The sequence below is a fragment of the Centroberyx gerrardi genome, chromosome 19 (genome assembly GCF_048128805.1).
Source record: "Centroberyx gerrardi isolate f3 chromosome 19, fCenGer3.hap1.cur.20231027, whole genome shotgun sequence".
Lineage (NCBI taxonomy): Eukaryota > Metazoa > Chordata > Actinopteri > Beryciformes > Berycidae > Centroberyx > Centroberyx gerrardi.
In genome coordinates this window covers 10026850-10050345 of record NC_136015.1, presented here as the reverse complement: position 1 = coordinate 10050345, position 23496 = coordinate 10026850, and the positions used below count along the sequence as shown (strand labels likewise).

At 44.7% G+C, this 23496-nt stretch overlaps 3 protein-coding genes and 1 long non-coding RNA gene across 9 annotated transcripts; 1 reads left to right on the top strand and 3 right to left on the bottom strand.

The window, feature by feature from the left end:
- Positions 1–1722, bottom strand: hoxa1a (homeobox A1a). Its single transcript, XM_071919286.1, has 2 exons — positions 1104–1722; positions 1–380 (listed from the first exon to the last, which is right to left on the bottom strand). The coding sequence occupies exons 1-2, from the start codon at positions 1714–1716 to the stop codon at positions 1–3; spliced, it is 993 nt and encodes a 330-aa protein (XP_071775387.1). The 5' UTR covers positions 1717–1722.
- A 3724-nt stretch (positions 1723–5446) lies between these two features.
- LOC139927212 (homeobox protein Hox-A2a) lies at positions 5447–11099 on the bottom strand. Of its 3 annotated transcripts, none has more exons than XM_071919269.2 (3): positions 7753–11099; positions 7174–7375; positions 5447–6518 (listed from the first exon to the last, which is right to left on the bottom strand). In XM_071919269.2, exons 2-3 carry the CDS (start codon positions 7262–7264, stop codon positions 5794–5796), a joined length of 816 nt encoding a protein of 271 aa, XP_071775370.1. In that variant the 5' UTR covers positions 7265–7375; positions 7753–11099; the 3' UTR covers positions 5447–5793. The 3 variants fall into 3 exon arrangements, with proteins under 3 accessions (XP_071775370.1, XP_071775371.1, XP_071775368.1); XM_071919270.2 differs by having other exon boundaries at positions 7868–11099; XM_071919267.2 differs by having other exon boundaries at positions 7174–11099.
- Positions 11100–11220: 121 nt separating this feature from the next.
- hoxa3a (homeobox A3a) lies at positions 11221–21678 on the bottom strand. Of its 4 annotated transcripts, none has more exons than XM_078290357.1 (4): positions 21594–21678; positions 19229–19289; positions 14777–15356; positions 11221–12942 (listed from the first exon to the last, which is right to left on the bottom strand). In XM_078290357.1, exons 3-4 carry the CDS (start codon positions 15237–15239, stop codon positions 12152–12154), a joined length of 1254 nt encoding a protein of 417 aa, XP_078146483.1. In that variant the 5' UTR covers positions 15240–15356; positions 19229–19289; positions 21594–21678; the 3' UTR covers positions 11221–12151. The 4 variants fall into 4 exon arrangements, with proteins under 4 accessions (XP_078146483.1, XP_078146482.1, XP_078146484.1 ...); XM_078290356.1 differs by lacking the exon at positions 21594–21678 and adding an exon at positions 20684–20944; XM_078290358.1 differs by lacking the exon at positions 21594–21678 and adding an exon at positions 19989–20100.
- LOC144542888 (uncharacterized) lies at positions 17963–23113 on the top strand. The gene is made up of 2 exons (XR_013507492.1): positions 17963–18613; positions 22461–23113. It is a non-coding gene; the product is annotated as an uncharacterized LOC144542888 (long non-coding RNA).
- Positions 23114–23496: the final 383 nt, after the last annotated feature.

Below are 23496 nucleotides of genomic sequence, written 5' to 3'. Positions count from 1 at the left end.
TTAGTTGGAGGAGTAAGGATCAGCCCCCGTGGAAGACACCGTGGAGGAAGTAGGAGATGGAGTGGACGGAGCCGAGAGAGACTTCTCTGACGCAGCATCGTCCATTTTCTCCTGACTGCTCTCTCCCGGGTCGGAGGGAGGGGCTTTGGCCGGCAGCAGCCCCTCCTTCTCCCGCTTCTTCTGCTTCATCCTCCGGTTCTGGAACCATATTTTCACCTGAGTCTCGTTCAGCTGCAGCGCCGCCGCGATCTCTACGCGCCGCGCCCGGGTCAGGTACTTGTTGAAGTGGAACTCCTTTTCCAGCTCGGTCAGCTGCTTGGTGGTGAAGTTGGTCCGGACCGTGTTCGGCTGACCCCCGTAGCCGTACTCCCCCGACCTTCCTGCGGACAGATTAACAACCGACTGTGAGCGGGAGAATAGAGATTAAGTTTCACAACTGCTCACAATACATGTGAGTCATATCAAAAGGCAACTATGGCAGACAGACCCACTTGTGGCTGAGTGTCACAGGGCGCAACTTTTACGCACCAACCACTCATTGTATTTTTACGCGCTATTAATCGTCTCTCATGGGTCAGCAAAAGAACATTTCTTCATATTCCGACGCATAAGGCTTAAAATGTACAACATAAATGACTTAAGGGGTTCCCAGACGACCCTCTTTGCATTGGCTCCCTTTTGTAATGGGTCGTGTTGGCACAGCCAGTAAGATTTTATGTGGCCTTTGGGCACATGTCTGAATAAAGTGCCACATTTGAAATCACCCATTATTCCCTGCATGAGTTTACTCTCCTGAGCAGCAAAGAACTGTGCCATACAGCAAACATCTGCCAACATTTCACACAATTATGTTCTTCTGAGTTCACTCCAATAAAGGGAGTTTGGCCCGTTTTTGCGCATAAGCTCTTGATAGCATCAAAGGCTACCAAGTGGAAGCCATTCCACTTCCACTGCCAGTGATCATCTCATTTTGACAGCATAATTTACAGACATGACATCTTTATGCCATGGGGTTGTAAACAAAGCGGGGACCAATAACCCACGACCATTGTTTCTGTTGTAAGGCCAATGGCGCCCCCCATCCCCCACCACATGGCACCCACCTGTTTTGGGAGGGTTCCTCTTGACTTTCATCCAGTCGAAGGTCTGTGCCGAAGATGCGCCCTCAGACAGAGGTGAACAGCAAGCCTCCAGGTGAGCGACGTGCAGTGGTGACAGCGGGTTCGAGCACCCAGGAAAGGGGGGCAGGTTTGCCTGCTCGTGCCCGCCGCCATAGGTGGCATGAGCATACTGGAGCTGACCCAGGGGGGCGGCACCGTAACCTTGGCGATGCTGAGAGACCATGGAGGAGGAAATGTTCCCCGAGTACATCAGTGGGCCACACTGGGGGAAGCCCGCGGCCGAGTCTACTTCCTGGTTGAGCGCATAATGGTTATACGAAGTACAGAAACTTTGGGGTCCATAGCTAGAGCTACAGGCCGGGTGTGCCCCGTAGGTGAGACCCAGAGAGCCCGCTGTAGACTGGTATGACCCCGGCTGGTGAGGAATGCCGTCTGGGGAAGCCCTGCTCGCCATGAAACGGTCATCCGCCCCGCAGTTGTTGACGGTAACCGCGCAGGACTGGAAAGTTGTAATCCCGTGGTCCGAGTGGAAAGCCCTGACAGAGCACGAGCCACCGTCACCGCTCATCACTGAGTAGTCTAAGAAGCTGCTCATTGTAGCATTGTCCTACCGGGACCGAGGGACCGTCCACTTACAGACACCCTCTGATCACTGTCTCTCTCTTCTTACCCTGAGTGACCGTGCCAACCTTTACCTATACTCTGTCCTTATCAGAGGAGGGAGGGGTGGGGGACACGGGCCGATATCAATGAACGGGTGCTGTCACGTGGGCCCGGGTCAGCCAGTGAGGTACTTGTCCTTATCCCCTTAGCCGGTGACAGATTGGTGTTTGAGTGGCTATTTAAATTCCAGGCGCTCGTCGATCAAGGTGACGCGCGTCGGCACTAATGTATTGGCCGAGCAAACAATGAGCTGGGAGGCAGACGGTGGTGGACAGCTCCGGGGTCGCATGAAGAGCGGGGAACGGCAAACACGGCGTCTTCTAACCCCCGCTGTGTGCTCGCCCGCCCGGGGGAAGATTAACGTTTCACCCCCTGCAACCTCTCCATGAGGACGACCTACCACTCTGACCTCAGGTGCGGTATTTTTGGAAGAGAGAGAGAGAGCGAGGTGGTGGAGCGCGCGCGTGTGTGTGTGTGTGTGCGCGCGCGCGCGCGATTGTGTGTGTCTGCGCTCGCGTGCGCGGTTGTGTGCGTGTGCGTTCCGTGCGTATTTCTATCCGTCCACGCGTAACTGCCATGGTGTCACATGTATAATAGTGTCATTGCTGGAGAGGGGCAGCAATCATTTTCACTTGGATGGGTGGCTGAGAGTTTGTGTGTCACTGCCACAGGCTATCTGTGGGCTATCAGGATCCAATTTCAATGCATGGTGTTTCACACTTTAATAGTGTGAGGGATTTGCTCAGCAAATGTTGGCACTGTGTGACGGTGAGGGAGAGACATGAAGGTTTCACGGGTCAAAATGATGTAAAATCTGACAAAAACATAGGTCCTTCAAGCAAAGTTCAAGCAAAGACAGTTTTCGGTTTGTTTCTTGATACCTTTGTTTGCCCATCAAGGTCACATTAGAAATGTGTTTCTGCTTGTCTATGTTCTCGCAGGGAGGTCACAGGTGAAGTTACGACAAGACAACATATCCATTAAGATGATGTGGTATTAATTTTTTTCCACTCCTAGGGTCATAGGGTCTGCTATCTACTCTGATTTCACTCCTACACGTTTTCATTATGCATGTATAGTGATCAAGTGATTTGATAATGCGAGGCCAGTCGCGGAGCTAATGCGCCCATATAGCCCGAGGTGGGAATGTGGGCTGATTATCCTGTTAAGTTCATCAAATAAAGCTGTTGGAGAAATTAATGGTCACGAAAAGCACCACTGAAAAGACAGAGCAGGAGAGAGTGTGCGTGGGAGGGCTGAGGTATAGCTATCATAGAGAGCCAACCTCTCAGTGAGAAAGAAAAGAGAGGGGAGGAGGGACAGAGAGGAAGAGAGAGAGAGAATCAGATGAATGGATGAGCGCCCCTACTGGCCGTATCTGTGCAGAAACCCACAAGGCTTTTCACTCTATTTTTAAATGCTGAGCGACACATTTCCTGACAAATATTTCCTCGAAAACAGATAGATAGATAGATAGATAGATAGATAGATAGATAGATAGATAGATAGACTTACATTTTATTGGAGAGCGGTTTCTAATCCTAAACATCAACTCGTGAGTTTGGAATTATAAGGTTATATCTGACTTTTTTTTTTTTTTGTCAAATTGAGTTATCCACACATTAATGATCTTTAAATCTTACTTCATGCTTGTGTGGTGTTATTTAATTTATAATATAACCTTTTGGGGTTAAGTATTAAAAATGATATAAAGTGCATAATAACAGTTTTTCCAGCTGGGATCTCAGAACCGCACTCTACTCAGACAGACTTTTATAATTCCAAGCTCAAGAAATATGGACGAAAGTGTTGAAAGGAGAGGTGATGCAAGATTCCCTCAAACTTCCCACCAGTAAAAAAGCTGTGGGCGCAGTGGGGCCAATATTATACCCCCCCCCCCCCCCCCCCCCTCCCCTCCCCTCCCTCTCTCTCCCTCTCTCTCTCTCTCTCTCTACCCAGCTGCCTCTGCAACAGAGTGCGTGGGCGCAGTGAGTCCTGCTTTGCCTGTGGAAACTTCGCCAGGCCTTGGAGTTTCTTGGCTCTTTGTGTGAACACATGTGCACAGAAAAGGCGCGTTGTCTCGGAATGATTTTGTTACTGACCCTTTGGTTTGGTTAGTCGTTGGGTGCTGGAGTGCTATAGTCCCCCCCTCCCCTTCAACACACACACACACACACACACCCACACACATACACTTGCCCAGTAGGCTAACGTTCAGCCAGTCGATGTGCTGCTTATGGCTTCCAGATTATTCGATAAACCAAACGTCAGGACGCTGCTGAACATTGGAAGGTTATGAACTTCGCATGTGCAGATGAGTTTCTGCATCGATCCGTGCAGGCCGGCGTCGCAACCGGTGGTTGTTTGCTGTTCTCACACACAAAGCTGCTAAAGTGGGACAGCCTATTGAGTCTTGAGCCAAGCCCTCCATGAGCTAATAACTGATTCCCATAAGTCAACTCAAGTGCAATACAATAGAGCAAGACCATCCATAATCCCTATATTGAACTCCGCGACTTTTCATAATATCACTGCAACACTTAGGCTACTGTTGTTGTAATGATGTTTTTAAAATCCAAAACACAAAAAAACTCTCACAGTAAATCAAGGCAAACATTGCATAATGTTTTGGGTTTTTCTGCAGCAAGAGAGCTATTCTTAGTAAATGTAAGTTTGATAAAGAATATCTGGTCCAGAAGCAGTCTGTTTTGAGTTTGGGCTACTTTTAACACGCGGAAGAGTGCAGCCTCAGTCATAACCTGAACGGGCTGCTACTGTTGCCGCTGTCGCCGAGCCAGAGCCGTGTTTAAACAAGCTATAAAAATGAATTATTACCAAACGCATGCAGAGACTCAGCCCCTTTTAGCCTGGAATTGGGGAGTCCCGTATGAAAATGTAAGTGGGGTTTTATTTGTGCACATTGCGCCACAATTGGTCTCTTTAATGTCCGTCTCATTCATGCCACGGAGTGATTTATGAGCTCTTGAAGGCAAACATGGCTCGGGTATTTGCCTGCAACATGCACACAGTGTTAGCAGCTCTGTCATATGAAGATCCTCGCTGGCTTATTTGCTATTCCTCTTAGGCTACTCTATTAAGAATGAAGTTTTGAAGGAAAATAAAAATAAAATACATTATGGTTTCTTTAGATAGCCTGGGCAAAATAGTAACGTTTCTGTGTAAATATACAGAGACTGACCACAACTAATTTCAACAAAAATGTTACTATTGGACTTCAATAGCTGCTAATAAACTGCTAATTTAGAGAGAGTAAAAAAGTAATTTTAAAGAAGAATTATAAAGTTTATCACCGAAGTTAGGATTAAGAAACAGGACCGTTGAAGCATTTCTTTTTTTCAGCTGACAGCCTTTTCATACTCATCGGCAAACTATTTAAAATAAACCTGGCAATGTTAAAATTCACGACAAATTATATAATTACAGTCAAATTCAAATGTGTGTGTGCTTTCAAAACCCCAATTTGCCAGCGGAGTAGACTATATTCATTGCCAACCTGTTGTTAACCTTTGCATAACATCTATATCTTTCTATGCCCTACTTCTTTTTATTTAGCATATTTTCTACATGAATAATTCAAGTAAAATATTCAACCCGCGAAAAGAAACAGACAAACGAGTCAGAACACCAGAAAAAGATTGTAGCAAGTTAATTGTATTCTAACAAAAATATCCAAGACATTGGAAGCTATACAAAAATAAAAATGACCAGGTTCCATAGGCCTAATATTGTATAATTATTCACATACACTCATAATTTCCATTTCAAGAGATCAATTTGTTATGGTAATTACAAGCCACGTTTGAGTAGATCTATTTCAATGATTTAATTTCATCCTTACCTTGAATTAATCGTCAAGTCAAATATCAACAGAATAAATGTGCCGAATATACAAATAACCACAAAATTAACATCAAAGTTAATACCATTGTAGCCTGACTTTCATTGTCCCGGATAAAAATAAAGAAAAAGTTATTTTGATTGATTTCAATTAATAGTTCAGATGCTGCAGGTCGATTGTAGTTAGGGACTCCGTGAAAAAATAGAAGCTGTCCGTCGAAATGTCCACGGGGCTGTCCAGAGACTCTGACAAGCTCGGCGAGGCTGCATCGGAGAGCTGTAGGCAGGAATCCGAGGAGAAAGCTTGGAAATCGTGTATAGAAACATCCAGGGCCGGGGGACTGTCACCATTGTCCGGGCCAGATGCCGAGCCGGGGCCCATTGTTGACATGCAGCCCGGAACAGTGGGTGACGGATTGGGAAAATGTTTCAGATTTTTGTCATTGCTGTTCAGCGGCGCAGCAGCAAAGCTCATGGTCTCGCCATTGTGGAGCTGCTGCGTGGGGCCGAGAGAGTTGGACTGAAAGGAGCAGGTATCTCTCTCCAGCAGGGCCCCGCTCTGCTCAAACAGGGGGCCCTCGTCCTCCTCGTCGCTGTGGATGCCGTCGTCGGCGCCCGGCCCTTTCCCCTCCCCGTTGTGGTTCTCCTTGCTCTGGGTCTGCCGCTTGTGCTTCATCCGTCGGTTCTGGAACCAGACTTTGACCTGCCTCTCGGTGAGGTCCAGCAGGGCCGCTATCTCCACCCGCCTCGGTCGGCACAGATACTTGTTGAAGTGAAACTCCTTCTCCAGCTCCAGCAGCTGTGTGTTGGTGTATGCTGTCCTCAGTCGACGGGAGCCCCCTCCTCCCCCGCCGCTCTCCACAATCTCAGGCGAGCCTGGAAAAGAAAAGCACCATGATAGCGTGAGATTAAAACGAAAGAAAGCGACATAAATTACATAACACCCTAGCTTGTGAATCCAGCGTTAGGCTACCACAAGCCACTGGAGAATGCCTCACAACACACTGCAGCAAAATGGCCGCTGGAGCTACTAACCCAAGCTTATAGCCTATAGCTTTTATCCCATAATCATTACTGCATAAAGCTACTCGTGAAATCATTGTAATACACATAAAAATAACGCCCCAGATGAGCTAAAATCGAAGCAAAACCCAACTAAGAGCCACACTATAAAGGCAGTGAGGTCCAGGCTTGTGTGGGATACTAATGAATGCTCCAGCTGCCCTCCTCGGCAACGGCACTCCATCACTCTTCATTACTGTCACACATCAAAACTCTGGCACGGCTAGGGGAATAAATCATCTTACATTACCAAACTTTGCCCAAACTTTTTTTTTCTTTCTTCAGACATAACCATAGCAAACCAATATCCATAAATCTACTAGGATAAAAACGACTCTATTCGTTTTGGAAAGGCCTGTGCACTGGGCTACAATTTAGCAACAGATAGTAAACACACGACCTGCGCAGTGTGCGTTCGCCTTTCAGTGCTGCGTTTTGCAGTAAATACCCGTGTTTTGAAATCACCCACCTTTCGGGGAGAAGCACACAGGTCCATTGGAGATGGTGGTGGCGGTGGAGGTCGGCAGGTGGTTCCTCTTGGAGGCTTTCTTCTCCCGCATCCAGGGGTACTCCGGGGGTAAGGAGGCGGTGGGCAGCGGGCTGCATCCGTCGGGGCTGTGTCTGGGCCGGCCGTGCCGCGGATGGCTGCCCGGGTTCAGGCTGGGAATGGTCTGCTCAAAGGGAGGAGGAATCAGTGTCGGGCGTGAAAGCGTCGAGCTCTTGATTGATGAACTTTGAAATGAATCAGCGACAGGGGGGAAAGATGTCAGGCACTCAGCAAGCGACGGCTGACTATTGATAAAACCGCTCTCTCGCTCGAATTCGTAATTCATCTCCGCTCCCTGAGAGCCGAGGAAAGTTTGCACGCGTATTTTTATAAATGTTGCGGCTCAGCGAGAAAGAGAGAGAAAAAATCATTAAAAAATCTCCTGCTAGTGTTTTTTTCTATTTCACTGATTACGGCCGTATGGGGACCGAGCTACTATTAAACTATTGAATTCATGGAGACAAGGTTGAAATTGGACCGAATTGCCTGTCACATGATTACCTCTGCCCAATGACAATTTGGGGTTTAATCAAAAGAAGCCACTGTCTGCCTGATTGATCCAAAAACTCTGGTGAAGAACGCCTCGCTCAGTTGGGGGACGACTGTTTTTATTTACATCTTTGTCCGCTCAGTTTATCCTCCTCTCGCCCTTCCAGTCCACTCCACTAAGCTACAAAATGTGTTTTTTAAGAATGGCTGACGCTCACTATTACAGGGAAGGAGCCCAGCCTAGGGTGCGCGGATTCGTGCACTCCTCTTTCTGGTATTGTTTGAGGATGTCAGTCGAGAACGCCCCCACCGCGCGTGCACACACACACACACACACACACACACACACACCACGCCAGTAGCTATTCATATAGGCTAGAGTCAGGCTTCATGGGTGAAAAAAAAACACACCCCAAAAAACTGATATTGAGACTTCTTGACAGAAACAAACCCCAACAATTCAATGTGTTCAGTAGCTCTGTGTCTGTGATGTCTCTCATACTTGAGAGGAAAATGTGATACTCACAAATGTAACGCAGGCTGCAAAGATTTACTATAAAAACAAAATAATGAGATACAATATATTCATTGACATGTGTCTCCATAAAATCATAAAACCATTATGTAATCAGGGTAGCACTGACTGATTGAAACGTTAAGACCATTTCATCCCATAACAATAGCTTAACATTTACAGAGGTAGTCTATAAACTTGTAAACAGACAGATACACACACGCACACAAACATTATTGTATTAATTATAGAATATGCAGACCGTATGAATATAATATTAAACCTCGTAGCTTAGCTTACATGTGCATTTTCGTTTTAATCCACAAAAGGTCGATTTTGTAACAAGGTCATGCGCACGCGTGCACGCACACACACACACACACACACACACACACACACACACACACACACACACGCACACACATAAACACATATACACACAGAGTAGGAAACCCACACACAATCGCTCCTCTGTTTTGATCCAATAGAGCTTTCTAATAGTCCAAAATTTCGATTTCCAAAGATTGCAAGGCTACGGCAGCAACCGCATTCTCCTAATTTTTATTCTAATCATATTTAAGAAGCTTCCTTATTGATGTCTCTGGCAGTGGGAAGCCACAGCAGAGGCTAAACCAGGGATTGTTGGGTGGACAGTGGCAAGAATGGAGAGAAAGACTGTCTCCGCTGAAAATGACTATTTCTATTGCATTTCCAATATTAATTCTGCCTGCAACTGCAATGAAACAAACACCAACGCCTTAGAATTGTCCATTTACAACGAATCCATCGCCGGGTTATTATGCAGATGGAAATGTTATTGACTGGGTCTTCCCCGCAGTGTTTGGTTTCATAGCCTTCCAGAATAATCTGTGAAAGCCACATTTGGGATGTTTTTCGTCAAGCAGTACATGTTGTATTTTCACCAGAAAAAATGGAATAGTGAGTAAGAGAGGAGAGGAAGAGAAGTGGTAGGCCTCTCTCAGTTTATTGCTTATATACCAAACAAAGAGTCCTGGAAGCCTGTGCGCGATCAATCTTACTCGCCAAAAGGTCTGACAGCTCGGTGCCCTCACAACACATTTAAGGCTTCTAACTCTCCCCCGGATCAAATGCAGCCAGGAAGTGGCGAGAAACACTGGTCACTCAGATTAGAACCAGTTTCTGTTCGCAGTTTTAGCCGGGCTGTCGCTGGAGGGATATTTTAAAAGATAAATCAGAAGCCAACCAAACGATGCAACGATTTCCTTTATGAGGAGGCGGTAATGCGCCAACGGTGAGTAGGGCAAAGCAGCGTTTTACTCTCAGTCTTTGCATTAGAGTGTTTTACATAACGACATTATTTTTCGTTTTAGTACACGTGCAGGTTTTCGAGCGGACCGGGCAGTGTGGTGGAGGACAGAGTTGCTAGGGAAGAGATGGATGGCTTTTTTGGAATTACGCACAGGCTTTGTGTGCAGGGAAAGGAGTGGGTGGCGGCATTTAGTGGACCCCAGCCTGTCCTACACACTTCTCTTTACAGCAGGATTGATTTAGGACCACTTTCCCACGGATGGAAATGCAATGAAAGAAATACAAATCTTCTATTTCAGCTAAAACGTTATTTATGTGCTACCTATGTATGCCACATATGGGTCAAATCAGTGTCTCGCTGTGTATGGGTGTGTGTGCGTGCGTGTGCGTGTGTGTGCGTGTGTGTGTGTGTGTTGGATCCAGAATTGCTCAGTACATCAGCCTTTTTTTACACTGACACACCATGGTTCAATTGTTCTAGGTTCCCCTGCTAACCATATGTCAGGGCTAGTAATGTTCATGCCCTGTAATATCAATCATATTCAGCTGAAAACCATTTCTTGGTGTTAAAATCAGTGTGATCAAATTATACTGCTGTTACACAAAGGTATAACATAAGCATAAAGACTAAACATAATACAAAAAGGTCTTGCTAATTTGATGAATAGAGGTAAAAACATGAGCATGTTACTGGGAAATAATTCTCTGCATTTTTTTCCAAACAACGCGAGAAAAATACAGAACAATAAAAACATTTAGCTCTACCACTGTCTGTATTTTTACTTATGAAAATTCAGAAATGCTAGGTACTTATTGTATATACCTTAAATGAAAAAAATAAATTAAATAAAATAGAGGGTAATTTCTATACAACCCTCCTATTTCGCCAAAGTATACACACAAAAATATATTGCCGCTCACTATTTTTACCTCGTCAATGCTGACTTGCTTTTCGGTAATGTGTAATTTCAACTGAGAAGCATTCGTGTTCAATTGGCTTTACGTTGGCATTCATAAATAAGTAAAATAATGAGGCAAATAAGCCCCGTTACGATTCTAGTAGAGCCTGTATTCCTTCTGACTACATTTGACTGACTGAATATATCAGGGAATTATTTTTTCCAACGATTTCTCATTTAGCTTGTTGTCTTCTTGCAGATTCTCCAGAAGGGCCTGGGTGACATTTTTATTATTATGGATGTGCCCACGCAGATGAGAGGAGGGGAGAAGGCCACCCGAGAGTTTCCTTCATGTCGAATGGAGAGGAGGAAAAAAAATCAAGTAGCTTTTATTCAATATTTGACGTTATTTTCAGCCGTTTCCTTTGATGTTATTGAACATTAATTATGGCTATTGATATTATATTTTTTTTTTCTGTGCATTAACTAATGCCTAGCTTATTTTAACATTTACCATCTATTGTTTATTAATAAAAAAAGCCGCTTTATTTGCATTATTTACAATTAATACCTATTCTCTTACAAATGTATTTTTTTGTCATTGTATTATTGACCTGATAGTTGTATAGCTTCTTGGATCATTTTATCTCAGTTATGGCAAAGGTAGAGATATAGTCTGGTATTGTTACTGAGGACACTGTCTTGTTTATTTATTTTTGTGTTTTTGTGTAATGTTTCTGGGATGCGCCAAAATTAAAACTGAAGGATATACTATAATTATATTTCAATTCATTTATTTATTTCTTCGAACTGGAGCAGCATGGAATGTATGACATTGAAAAAAAAACTGATGATATCTGTTTCTTTTTTCTTCAATAAAGAAACTGTTAAACGTGTGTCCTTCTTTCCACCCTTATTGCATGATTGATTGATTTTACATTCGTTGAGAAAATAAAACACCTCCTCGAAGAAGAAAAATGGAAACCATAATAGCAACATATAGCAGTGTCCTGCTGAGGAGCTTCTGCAGACTACAAGTATGGGTTGGAAAGGGCCAAGACGCTATTTTCCACCAATTTTCCCCACACAAAGAGCGCAGGGGTGTCAAATAATACTAGAGGACTCTTATCTTTACACCGAACAAAATAAATAACATTAGAAAAGTCCATCAGAACAACACAAGCAAGGGGGGTTGCGTGTAAGCTCAAGACCCTCCTTCTGAAAATGTATTTCCCTCATAATAATCCCAACTCGTGGCTCTTGAGGATCCTTTCACAAGTGCAACAAAATGCAAAACACAATTCTTCAAATGCGGATAAATAAAAGACGGACAAATTCACATTGAAAAAAGAAATACCATAAGATTTGTTCATAATACCCTGTTTGATTTTCGATTTTAAAACAAGAAAAAAAAAAAAGATTAAATAGGCCTATGCATATAATGCCCCCCCCCCCCTCCCCAAACCCCTCCCGCGCTTGACGTCCTATAGCCCAGATAAAGGTCTTTGTGGGACAATGACACGAGAAAATAGAGAAAAATTCAAGCAAGTAGTGATTATTTTTCCTACGCTACTTCACACATCAAACTATAGAGAACATAAACAAAAGCAGAGAGAAGGTGGAAGCCGTGAGGAGGCGCAGAAACAAAGCAGTAATGTGTCTGGAGGTGGATAAGACAATGGGCGGAGTGATCCGGGCTGCGCCACCGCTACAGATGCGTCAGTTTGGGCGCTTCCTGGATTCTTCCCTGAGAGTAGTGCGGCGTTAGGTCTGTGTACGTCGGGGTCGGATCACACACTCCGTGATGGTGACTGTTGCCCATTGTGATTGCTCCGTTGTAGTCCATGTTTGCGGACGGCGGGTGCGAGAGGTGGGTCAGACCGAAAACGGAGGCCCCAGAACTGGGCATGGAGTCGATGTAGCCTCCGCCGACATAAACGGGGCTGCCCTGCATGTGCGTCCCGTAGTTGCCATTGCCTTGGAGAGGATGCGCGTCATACTCGGGCGTGGCCGAGTCGGTCCCGGGATACCTCTTCTGGGAGGGCGGGCAGTTGTTGAGGGAGCTGTTCAAAGGAGGGGGATATGACGTGGCCATACCGTATGCATTTTGATGGGGTTTATTGTAAGACGTCGGCGACTGGGATTCATAAGGTACACTGTTTACAAGAGAATGCATAGAGTTGAGGTATCCTCCGCCCCCTCCCCCACCGGAGGCCGGGCCCACGGGACTCCGAGGGGACTGTCCTCCGGGCGAAGGCATCATTCCGACGCCTTTCTGATCCTTCTTGTACTTCATCCTGCGGTTCTGGAACCAGATTTTGATCTGCCTCTCGGTGAGGTTGAGCAGGTTGGCCATCTCCACCCTCCGGGGCCGGCAGAGGTACCGGTTGAAGTGGAACTCCTTCTCCAGCTCCACGAGCTGTGCGCTGGTGTAAGCTGTCCGGGCCCTCTTCGATGCTGCTGACCCCGGAGGACTCTTGTCTCCGGGGCAACTCTCCACTGTCAGGGAGGAGGAGAAGAGGAGGATGTCAATCAGTAATCCATCCCAGTGAGAGAGAGAGAGAGAGAGAGAGAGAGAGAGAGAGAGAGAGAGAGAGAGAGGAGAAGAGAGTGAAAGAGTGAAACAGAAAGCAAAACACAGTGTGACAACACGCACACACAGCTGATAACAAATCTCCCACATCAGAGAGGGGGCTGGAGGGGAGGGGGGGTGGATAGAGAGAGAGAGAGAGAGAGAGAGAGAGAGAGAGAGAGAGAGAGAGAGAGAGAGAGAGAGAGTAGTTTATATGCCCTGCTCGCCTACTCAAATAAAGGCTTTATCATTGACTCTCTCTCTCTCTCTCTCTCTCTCTCTCTCTCTCTCTCTCTCTCTCTCTCTCTCTCTCTCTCTCCCGCTGTTGCAAGCATCTCAAGATTTTGATAAATCTGCTCCCTACTGCACAGCACAGAGGTTATCATCAGGGTGCCATAAGACAATTAACAATCAATGTATGGAGAATGCGCTCCTGTGCGCGCTACACTAACTGCAAAGCAGAAAAAATTGTAACCAGAGAGTAGTAGGTCTATACCTGATATGCAACCAGGTAACCTCAGATTTCCTACTAAAGCATTTTGACCCTCATCTTTCTCCGTAGTCACACGGTAGCACACGCGTAATGCAAACACAAGCATTATGTATTCCTCGGGGTGTATAAAGCAGCTCGCCTTGCCCTCACTGATAAGCCTCCCCTTCCAAGAGGCTGGAGCTTGGCTGCCGAACAGCAAGGTGTTGGTCTACTTACCGCTGTGGCAGGCGGCCAACACTTAATAAATTTCACTACCAGTCGACCAAACCCAGAGCAAAAGGAATGCAGCATGACATAACCTAACCCATTAGGTTGTTCCGGAGATGGAAAGAGAACTTAACACGGGGAATAGCCGTGTACTTTCTACAAGGGCAATTACGGATGATTACTATGATTATTACACGATTATTTATGAATTCAATTTGAAAATGCTTGTAAATGACCGGTTCATAAAGGAGACGAATTTTGGAGACGTGCGTAAAAGGCCTGCCGCATGCGTAAAAACTTAAATATGCCATTATAAAAAAGATTGTAATCAGACTTGGAGAGGTGCGTAAAAGGCTTTCCATAAATGTTAGCACCTTACAGTGTAAATTATTAAAAATTCACGAAAATACCTTCCCAAACATAATTTACAAAGTCTTCGAGAACTGCCATGATCATCACGAATGATGAGATTGAATTGGCTCCTGGAGAGAAAGCCAGAATGAATGGCGCCCCACTGCTTTCCATTTTCAACTGTCATAGAGAAGTACATTAGAAAACTACCGACAGCATAATAGGCCTGTATTGAAAAAAAACAAAAAACATAAGAAATGAGAGGGCCATGGGAATGTTAGCATCCCTGAACTTTAGGTTGGCTCTATGGTAAACAAGCAGCGCCCCCACCCACCAAGTTTTCCTCTAATCAAAACAGCAGGACAAACTGAAACAACTGTTGTGTGTGTTTGTTTGTTGTCTCGCCGGGAACATTGTGTGATCAGAGGAGATGCGTGTTTACTGTAGGGACAGGTCAGCTGCAGGGCATTGGGATAGCAAATGGTGGAATCCAGTGCTAATTGTCATGTTTAACAGGATTTGATATAGGCTAGAATGTAATATTTATAATAGTAATTGCATGCACTGGCACATTACACACGTAGATTATTGGTCAAAACGAATGCATGTCTATATTGATTTGTGGGTACTGGGTCATAGGCTATCAAGGCTGTGTGTGTGTGTGTGTGTGTGTGTGTGTGTGTGTCACCACCATTATTTAGGCCAAGTACCTGAACTGGAGCTACTGGTGGGTTTCTGCTTGGTGTTCTGACGGGATTCCTTCATCCAGGGGAAGATATGCTTGCTGCGAGTTGCGGAGGTCGGGGAGCCATTCTTGGCACTGGGCTGGTTGGACCCGTTGCTCGTGTTTTGGCTGATAGCACCGGGTGATTGTGGAGGAGGGGGTGGGCCTGACACCGGCACCTGCGGTTGATTGCTTTCGGGATGAACCGTGGACTGCGCCGCCTGAATGGCTGTGGTCCTGTCGCAGCTCTCCGCCATCTCCCCCGGCTTCTGCAGGGCCACGGAGCCGTCAGGAGACTGCAGGGAGCAGGCAGGTCGATGGTACTCACTTTCCACATGAGAGGCCCGGGGATATTGGACCTGATTGGCATCATAACTGAAGCCATTTGCGCTTTGATACGGGTAGCCACTGTAAATTGCGGAGCTGTCGTAGTAGGTTGCCTTTTGCATCTCGCCGTTTCCCAATATTTATTTCAGAAACTGACAGGGTCTTGACACCCTTGTAGAATAACATTGGCACCCCGTGGTCACGTGACGCCTCTCCGCCAATGGCCTCCTCGGGTGAACCTAGGGTTACAAGAAGCACTGTGAGGAGAAGAAATGGTGGCGATCCATCTTACTTTTCAATACAGGCCTGACACGGGAGACTATGGAGGCAAGATAGGGCCAACAGTTCTGGAGACTATTACCGTTTACCTTATGGCTTACACAGGGCACAAAGGCACGCACTAACCTTGTATAACCATCTGTGCCAAGCAACATCAAAACAAAAACGTTTTCAAAAGCATTTCAGATTTCCAAATCAGTATTAGGGCCTAACAAGAAAAGACATGGCATTTTAGGTTTCTTAGCCTACTAAACACGAAACTGTATGGATATTACATTTTTATAGCAATACACCTAATAGAGAATGTGCTAAGGGCTACTAATATAAACTGGGCAAATAGGCAAATGATCCGAGGCTATGGTCTGCTAATATTGAATGAATAATATATATTATAATTCTGTTATGCAGTTATTCTGTTACCAGGGATATCAGCATTATTAGCTTATTTCCTATGCAGCAGGTGAAAACACATGCTTTTAGCTAAAGCTCCTTGTGAGTGCACTGGGCCTATTTTTGTTTCTCACTATTGGTCAAAAAAATCTTCCATCAGTAACAGGATAGACCTCAATGCGTTGTGCTCCCCCGGCCACCTGGCGCAAAGCATAAACAACCGCATTCTCCTCTTTTTTTTCTCTTTGCATGTGAGCTGCAAGATAAATGGAAGAGCCACAAGGAAACCTGAAAAACCGGGCGGGCATCCGTGCATCTCCATGACCACGGTGTGAACTTTTCCTTGCAGGCCCATAATAATGGCTGCTGTCGGTGCTGTCTGCGCGGCGGCCCGTCGCGGTGATATATGGGGGTCAGTGGGCCGGGACGGCCTGCTCGGAATGAGCGGCCCGGTGAGCAGCCAAGCCCGGTACTCAGGCGGACAGAAACCCGGGATGCACAGCTAGCCTGCTGCTAAACCACTACCATAATTCACTCAGGTAACCATGGGGATCACAGCCGCTGAAAGATTATTGGGGAAACTATCAAGCATAATCGACATAGATCTACAGGTCATTTTTGGGAAATCTTTCATATTATGACATTCCAATGAAATAATGGTGCGTTGAGATATTTTATGTAGACTATGTAGCCTAGAATATATTATGCACTGAGGACTTTTTAACTAAAGCCAGTGAGGAGTGGAGGCAATAATAATAATAATAATATGAACAATAATATGAACAATAATATTAACAATAATAATAATAATAACAATAATAATGGCTTCCAATTAATGTTGAAAAAATAATCAAAAACAGCATTATTTATTCCCTATTTGGTTCCGAACTGAAATCATGCAATTCTTTTGTTTGTGCTGTATAGCTTTAGATTTCAGTAGGCTAGTTGTCTGGCAGCATATGGCCGGGCATTATAGTTACAAAACCAGTTTTGACACAAAAATAAGAATTTTGAGACTAAAAAAACAAAAACAAAAAGTCTATTTAAACTTAAAAATTCACCTGCTGAAACTGCTAGTCATTATAGGCCTAATAGTAAAACGTGAGGCAATAACGATCTGATTATTATACAGTTAAATATGTCATATTTATTTCACAGTTACCAGATTTACTTTGTTACCTACGACTAGAATGAACTATCATAAAATGAACAGAAAAAAACAGATAGAGAAAATGTCGAACAACTCCGTCTCTGTGCAGCAGTGCATAACGACAGGCAAATCTGTATAAAATCAGAGCTACTCAGTTTGCCCTCAACGCAAGTAAACCGCAGAATGAAAGAAGATCTCTTCACTACATCTGCTATTCAAATGATGATCTGGAAAGGATATCAGAAAGCTTTTTGGTGTATTTCCAGTGGAGGTAGAGCGATAGTAATAAATGGTATAGAAAGAGAGACAAAAGACAGGCTTGAGCTCAGCCCTCTGCTCCACGTTAGAGAAATCTGGCTGCCTGACTGTGTGTGTGAACTCTTCCTGAACCGAGATCTAAGTCATACGGTGATAAATCACCGCACGACACACAAACTCCGCCATTTACAACCGAGGGAGCCTATTTCTGGCCTGCTTACCTTATCCTCTGACGACGAATGCAGAGCACCAAGCAATATTTTCTCATTCAGCGACGAAATCGATCAAAGCAGTAATCCAGAGAAAAGTTTAAAGGCAGAGCTGGCTGGGTAAAGCAGCAGCAGACTGCGCCCTGCCATGCACCAGGCATTAGGCGGCCACAACAAAAAAGGGAAGAGCCGAGAGAAACCCCTTTCCTTTTTTCCTTTTCTTTTTTTCCTATTCGACGTGGATGGGTAAACCGAGATTACGAAAGCAGGCGTGAGCAGTCGGGTCAGCGAGATAAGAGCTATCTGGCCTCACGATTGAACTTATCACATGCTATAGAGCAATGGCCAGGGCTTCATAGCAATATTAAACACAGCCAGGGCTTTGCTGGACTATGTGATCCTTCACCAGTACCATGCAGACACCAGTGAACTCCCCCGAACCAGAGCGTCACCATAGACAAGAAAAATTATGCAAATGAAGTAGCGCCTTGGAAAGCCAGTTCAAATCAAGTGGCTGTCTCTCCTCCTCCCCCCACCAAATGAGGTAGTGTGTGTAGAAAAAATATATATATCGTTACAAATAGCATGGAAGCCCATCCCCAACGTGTTTTAAATCATTTGTTATTATTTACTCCACGTTCTGAGTGGAATTATTGCTGGATGTTATGGTGGAGCAGAGGAGAAAACAATGGGATAAGCAGCCGCTGACCACGATGCATTTCCATTTCCATGGGACATAAAGGGCTTCTATTCACGGCTTAATCATTAACCAACATTTTTTGCATATGATCCTCAATCCTCCGGGCAATTCGTTTTCATTTCAACGTCAAATATTCCTCTGATTCTGAGCGGCTGGCTGCATGGCTTTTTAGGCAAAGAATACACTATGATATTTATTAGATAAGAAAACAAAAACGTGGATCAAAGCCTCGTTCGCTGTATATCAAGGGAAAAACCCCACCAGGAGCTGGGTGAGAAAAATGGAAAGAAGTTTCATCACCAAAAGGCGAGCAGAGGACATGCAGCGAGGAGCAAGGGAGAGCAGAGCCGACAGCAGGGGGAATCCCTCTGCATGGTAATGGTGTCTTTTGCAGCCAAAAGAAAAAAAAGATTTATGTCCTCTCGCTTCTCCAGGCTGTAAACACGTCCAGAGCAGGTTCTCTGCTGGTTTGAGGCTCTGGGACGCAGATTCAACGACACAATTAAGAAGGTACAACACACGGACGGCGTGGGAGGGTGAGTGGGACAAAAATTCACGCATGAGGATTTTTTTTTCAGCCAACGTGGCTTTTTCTTTTCCAAACCGAAGTAGACACATTGTATAATTATTTACTCCTTTGTGTTGGGCTAAAATGCTGATTCGTGTTTCTCTTTAATTTGGCCCTGACTAGAGGGTTAAATGTCAGTGAGTTGGTGGTCGCATGGCCGTGCGCAATAAGGCCCCAACAATGTGACAAAAAAAAAATCTGCAATGTTGAGGAAAGAAAATCCTGTTTAAAACTACAATGCAGTAAACTATAGTGTGGGACAGGCAGATGGTTTTCACAGAAAGTGGTTTTTGAAAGGAGTAAGGCACCGCTCCAAGAGGTGCGATTCCCCTCGTCACTTTTATAGTGACAAATTACACCACAAAGACAAGTGGAAGAGAAGGAATTATTGCTCTCGGGCTCTTCATATCGCTGCTACAAGGAAATATACAAGCCATAGGCTGCTTGTCTATCCTTGTGAGCGCTTTAGTGGGCGTGCGTGGTACTTATTAGAAATTGAATAAGGATATGACCATCAAGCATTCATAACACAAATCAATAAAGATATATAGACTTACCGAAGGCAGAACAGGGTGTCTGGAAGACCGTGCGATGGCCTGGATTTACTTGGCTGGAATTCTGCAATGAAGAATGGAATAAATATTTACATTTTTACTTAATAATTACTTATTACTTTAATAATTAAACCTTTTAATGCATTGTGCAGTTATATTATTGTGAATATTATTTCAAATAGATGAGCTCTATAGCGATCGAAAACTACACAGACAATTAGATTAGACTAATATTGTTATGCGTATCGGTGTAGGCCCTATATGCGTAAATGGCGCAAAAATAAAACCCAAATCCAGTCAAATTTGATGCGATTATCTTGAAGATAGATTTTTTTAAGGCTAGAATTAAGATTTAACACAGCAGGATCCAGGCCTATTTATCAAGTCATAACATTTAAATATTTGTGGCTTGAAAGTATCCCTAAATTCTAGATTATTGGTAACATTTTTTAACAAAGCACTAACGTAAATATATTCACACTGAAAACACACAAGCCTATCCAAAACTAATAAACAATACGCCTAAATAAAGGCCAATATGCACGGATTCTACCCCGACAAAAACAACACTCCAAGCAAATATCGCATGCATATAGGTGTAATAGCACTAATAATACAGCATGGGCCTATGCAAATAACATGATTGTTGTTTCTCTGCTGGTCGGTGTGTATTTTCTCGGGAAACGGATCGAATAGTCATTAGCTCTCGCGCACCGGCTTCCCTAAGTCCCCGCGCCCATAAATCAACCAGGAGCGCCGTGACCTCAGCGCGGCCGCGCGGTCCTGGATGGCACTCCGTCTTCCATTATATCCTCGTTTCCCTGGCGGAGCGACACAACCCCACTGCTTTCCCTTACTTTTTATGGAGCTCAACTTGATTTATCATTTACCCGCAGAAACCCATGTAAAGACACAAACTGATGCATTTTATAGGACAGGCGTTGCACCTTGGGGCGGCCGCTTTCACCTGCTCTGTTTGGGTTTTTGTTGTCAGCCAATATTTAAATGGCCGCGTTTATTTACAAACGGTTATATAGGCCTATTGTCTCGATGGCTGCTCATGCTGCAAAACATGAGGTGAAAATAGAAATATATCAATATTTACTGCCCTGTTGTAATTTGAGAATGAAACGATTTATGGGTTTATTATAATGTTTAGCCTAGCCTCCTGGAAGCATAACATGGAGCAATTACATGCGTGTATTTTAAGGGATCGCTCAGCCAAATCCTCAAATGGTTCCCTAGATGTTGTGTTGTAAATTCTGGAGGCCTATTTATGTTTCGCTTGGTTAACTTTATCAGCTATGATGAATTTGAGATATCTGCAGATAGGTGAATATTGATAGCTTCTTATTAGCGCTGTATTTTCTAGCCCGGCAAAAACCTAGACTCTTTTTTACTGACCTCTGCCTTGCGCGGCAATAACTCACGACAGTAATGAACAATCGGCGGAAATACCTCAAAATAAAATCCATCCTCCCAAAGCACGGGCTCTGACTCTGTCCGCGTGGAAAAACATATCCGTCCGTGACAGCAGTATAATACCATCCACAAAACCGGGATCCTCTCTCTTTCTGTCTCTCTCCCTCTTTCTTTCTTTTTCTCTCCTCGATAAAAAACTACAAAGCCCGGACTCCCCTCACGGAAAGTGGGGGTAACCCGCATATAATCAGCATCATATGGCCAGACCGGGGCTCCGGTTTTCTTCCCCGTGCCATAACACCGCGCAGTATTATGCGCCCCGCTCACGTGACGCAACGTCAACTTAAATCCCTTTTATTTGAGCCCGTGAATCATTAATGGAGGCAGTCATTGCCCCTGAGGAGAAACGGATCAGTTTGGAGGGAGAAAAAAGAGGGGTACATGACACTGCAATGTATCTGGCAGAGGAGCAAGTCTCTCGCAGAGAAGCAGCTTTTCCACATGTCGCCCATTCAGAGGAAAAGGCTGTTCTGTCAGTTTTAAAGTACCATATATTTGGTGCCTATTAGTGCCTGAGTGAGCCTTAGCGCTAATCCTGCTGTATTATGCCGAGTTTCAAGTGCAGCTGCAGCTCTCAGCCATGCTAAGAGCAGGATGTTTTGCACTGCGGCGTGACAATTCGCACTATGTGAGATGGAGAGGGCTTTCCCTCGAAAATACCCTTTAAGGATGGCATAATGATTACTCAACACTCCAGTCAGCCTCTTCTCCTTTCTCTGAGATTTACAACGCAGTCAAGACTGTGGAGTGTGCTACAGCGAACTCAATGTCGCCCCCCGTCCTCTATCCCAGAGTTGGGCTGTAGTACCACTTAGTCAGCCTCTTGCTCCATCATCAATTGCCTGCATGCTGGCGGCTAAATAGAAATAAAACGTCACATCATTACCTGTCCTATCCTATAGGGAAGGTGTGCGTCCTGGTGGTCGTGAGAGGTGCGTGTAGTCTATGTCAGTCAGCAGTGAGCGGAAAGTGGAGATGAGGCAACCAAAGTGTGGGTCCTCGACCCCGCTGATCACTACATGGACCCCCGTTCGACCTGCATGCGCTTACGCGTTTCCTATGACCAGTTGAGTGATGTTGGAAATTATAGGTTTGCGCAAAAGGAGAGTTTTGGCGCTTATGTGGGGAGGGGGAAAGATGGTAAAAAGTGCCGACTAAGTCATAATCATATGCTAATTTACCAAGACCACCGAAACAATTAAGCATATGCCTATACAATTCAACAATCCTACACTAAAGATTTTGCCATGCGTAATTGTGCTGTCATGGAAGATATGTTGGCCTCTGCCACCCCAGGTATTGCCAAAAATCTTGGCCGGAAGAGCCTCTCTCTCCTCGGCACCGTTTGGCGCTTGTTTTCCGTCAACACCGAGTAGCGGGCGTGGAAAATCCCACCACAACTATTAATCACTCGGGGCGGACATGGACAGCATCCCACTCCCACACCAGCCTTTGTCCTCTCAAACTACAACTTGAGCGGTAAACTTTTAAAGCCACGAGCAGCAGCAGACCAGCTCTTATCAATTCACCTTCCAGACGTGTCTAACATTAAGGACAAAAGGACAAAGCTTCATTTAGCAGTGATGAGGTTCCATGGAAGTGACTTTTACGCACGGCTTTAAGACATAATTAGTAAATGAATGAGGTTTCTTTAAACAATGTTTAAACAATGTTTGTGTTTTGTTAACCATAATGTTTGATTTCAAATTATTTATTTTGCTCTCTTTCTGTTCTTACATTTTACTTTTACTAGGCTAAGCAGCAAAGTCACCAGGACCGCGCATTAAGGCTCGACCTGACTATGGAGAGAAAACAGAGCCTCACTCCCACGCTGCCTTTCGCCACCGCACCTGAACTTTTCCCTGACCCGGGCAGAGGCAAGGAGAGGCGAGTGTGAAGTTATTTTGGGTTCAAAAACCAGGAGAAGATGGAAACCAAAGGCCTTCAGCTTCTAGCCTACATTTTTACTTTTCCTTTGACTTTTTTTTGTTGCAGTTTTTCCAAAGTTGCTCTTTGCACAAAAGTGGTAGTTGATTGATTGTGTTTTATATCTCAAATGTTTTAGCAGAGTTATTTACACAAATCGAGGCTTCTAATCACTGTCAACGAAGAGGAGTTAGAGGCGCAGACCTCTGGATGTTGGCCAGACGGCGGTCCATATCTCCCCACAATGTTGACACTCGGAGCTCTTAACAGCCAGGCTTGGGTTACCGATACACTCAGCCGAAGATAACTCTTTCTCCAAGGCTTACACCGGCCAACATCAAGGCTAATGCGAAATTCAACGCCTTAAGCTGACTTGGAGCCCATTCTCCGAATGCAGAGCAGCATTGGGAATCCTCGATCGGTAGACTGTGGGATTGTTTGCTTATGGGTGGTTGTAATAAAGCACTGAAGTTGAATTTTCATGTTGAACTCAGTCGTTTTCTTTCTGTGATAGAAAATATTGCCAAACCATATCCAGTTTGAGGCATTATTGCAAGTTCTAATAATTTGCAATGGCTGCCCGTTAGCCTATAGGTTTTGAGGTAAGTGGAAAACAGTATATAATAATAATATTAATAATAATAATATTAATTATAATAATAGTAATATAAAGAGATGAATTCATCATTACATATCCTAAGGACTTTGTTAATGTTTAACCTATGTCTAAATTGGCCTTTGTGCTCGCTCTCACTGAAGGGCCTTTTCAGACTGTCGAGTTGTCCTGACAACTTTCAGTGAAGCACAAAGGCCTCTAAAAACTCTTTGCATGGGTTAAGATAGTTTTAACATATTTCCCCTCA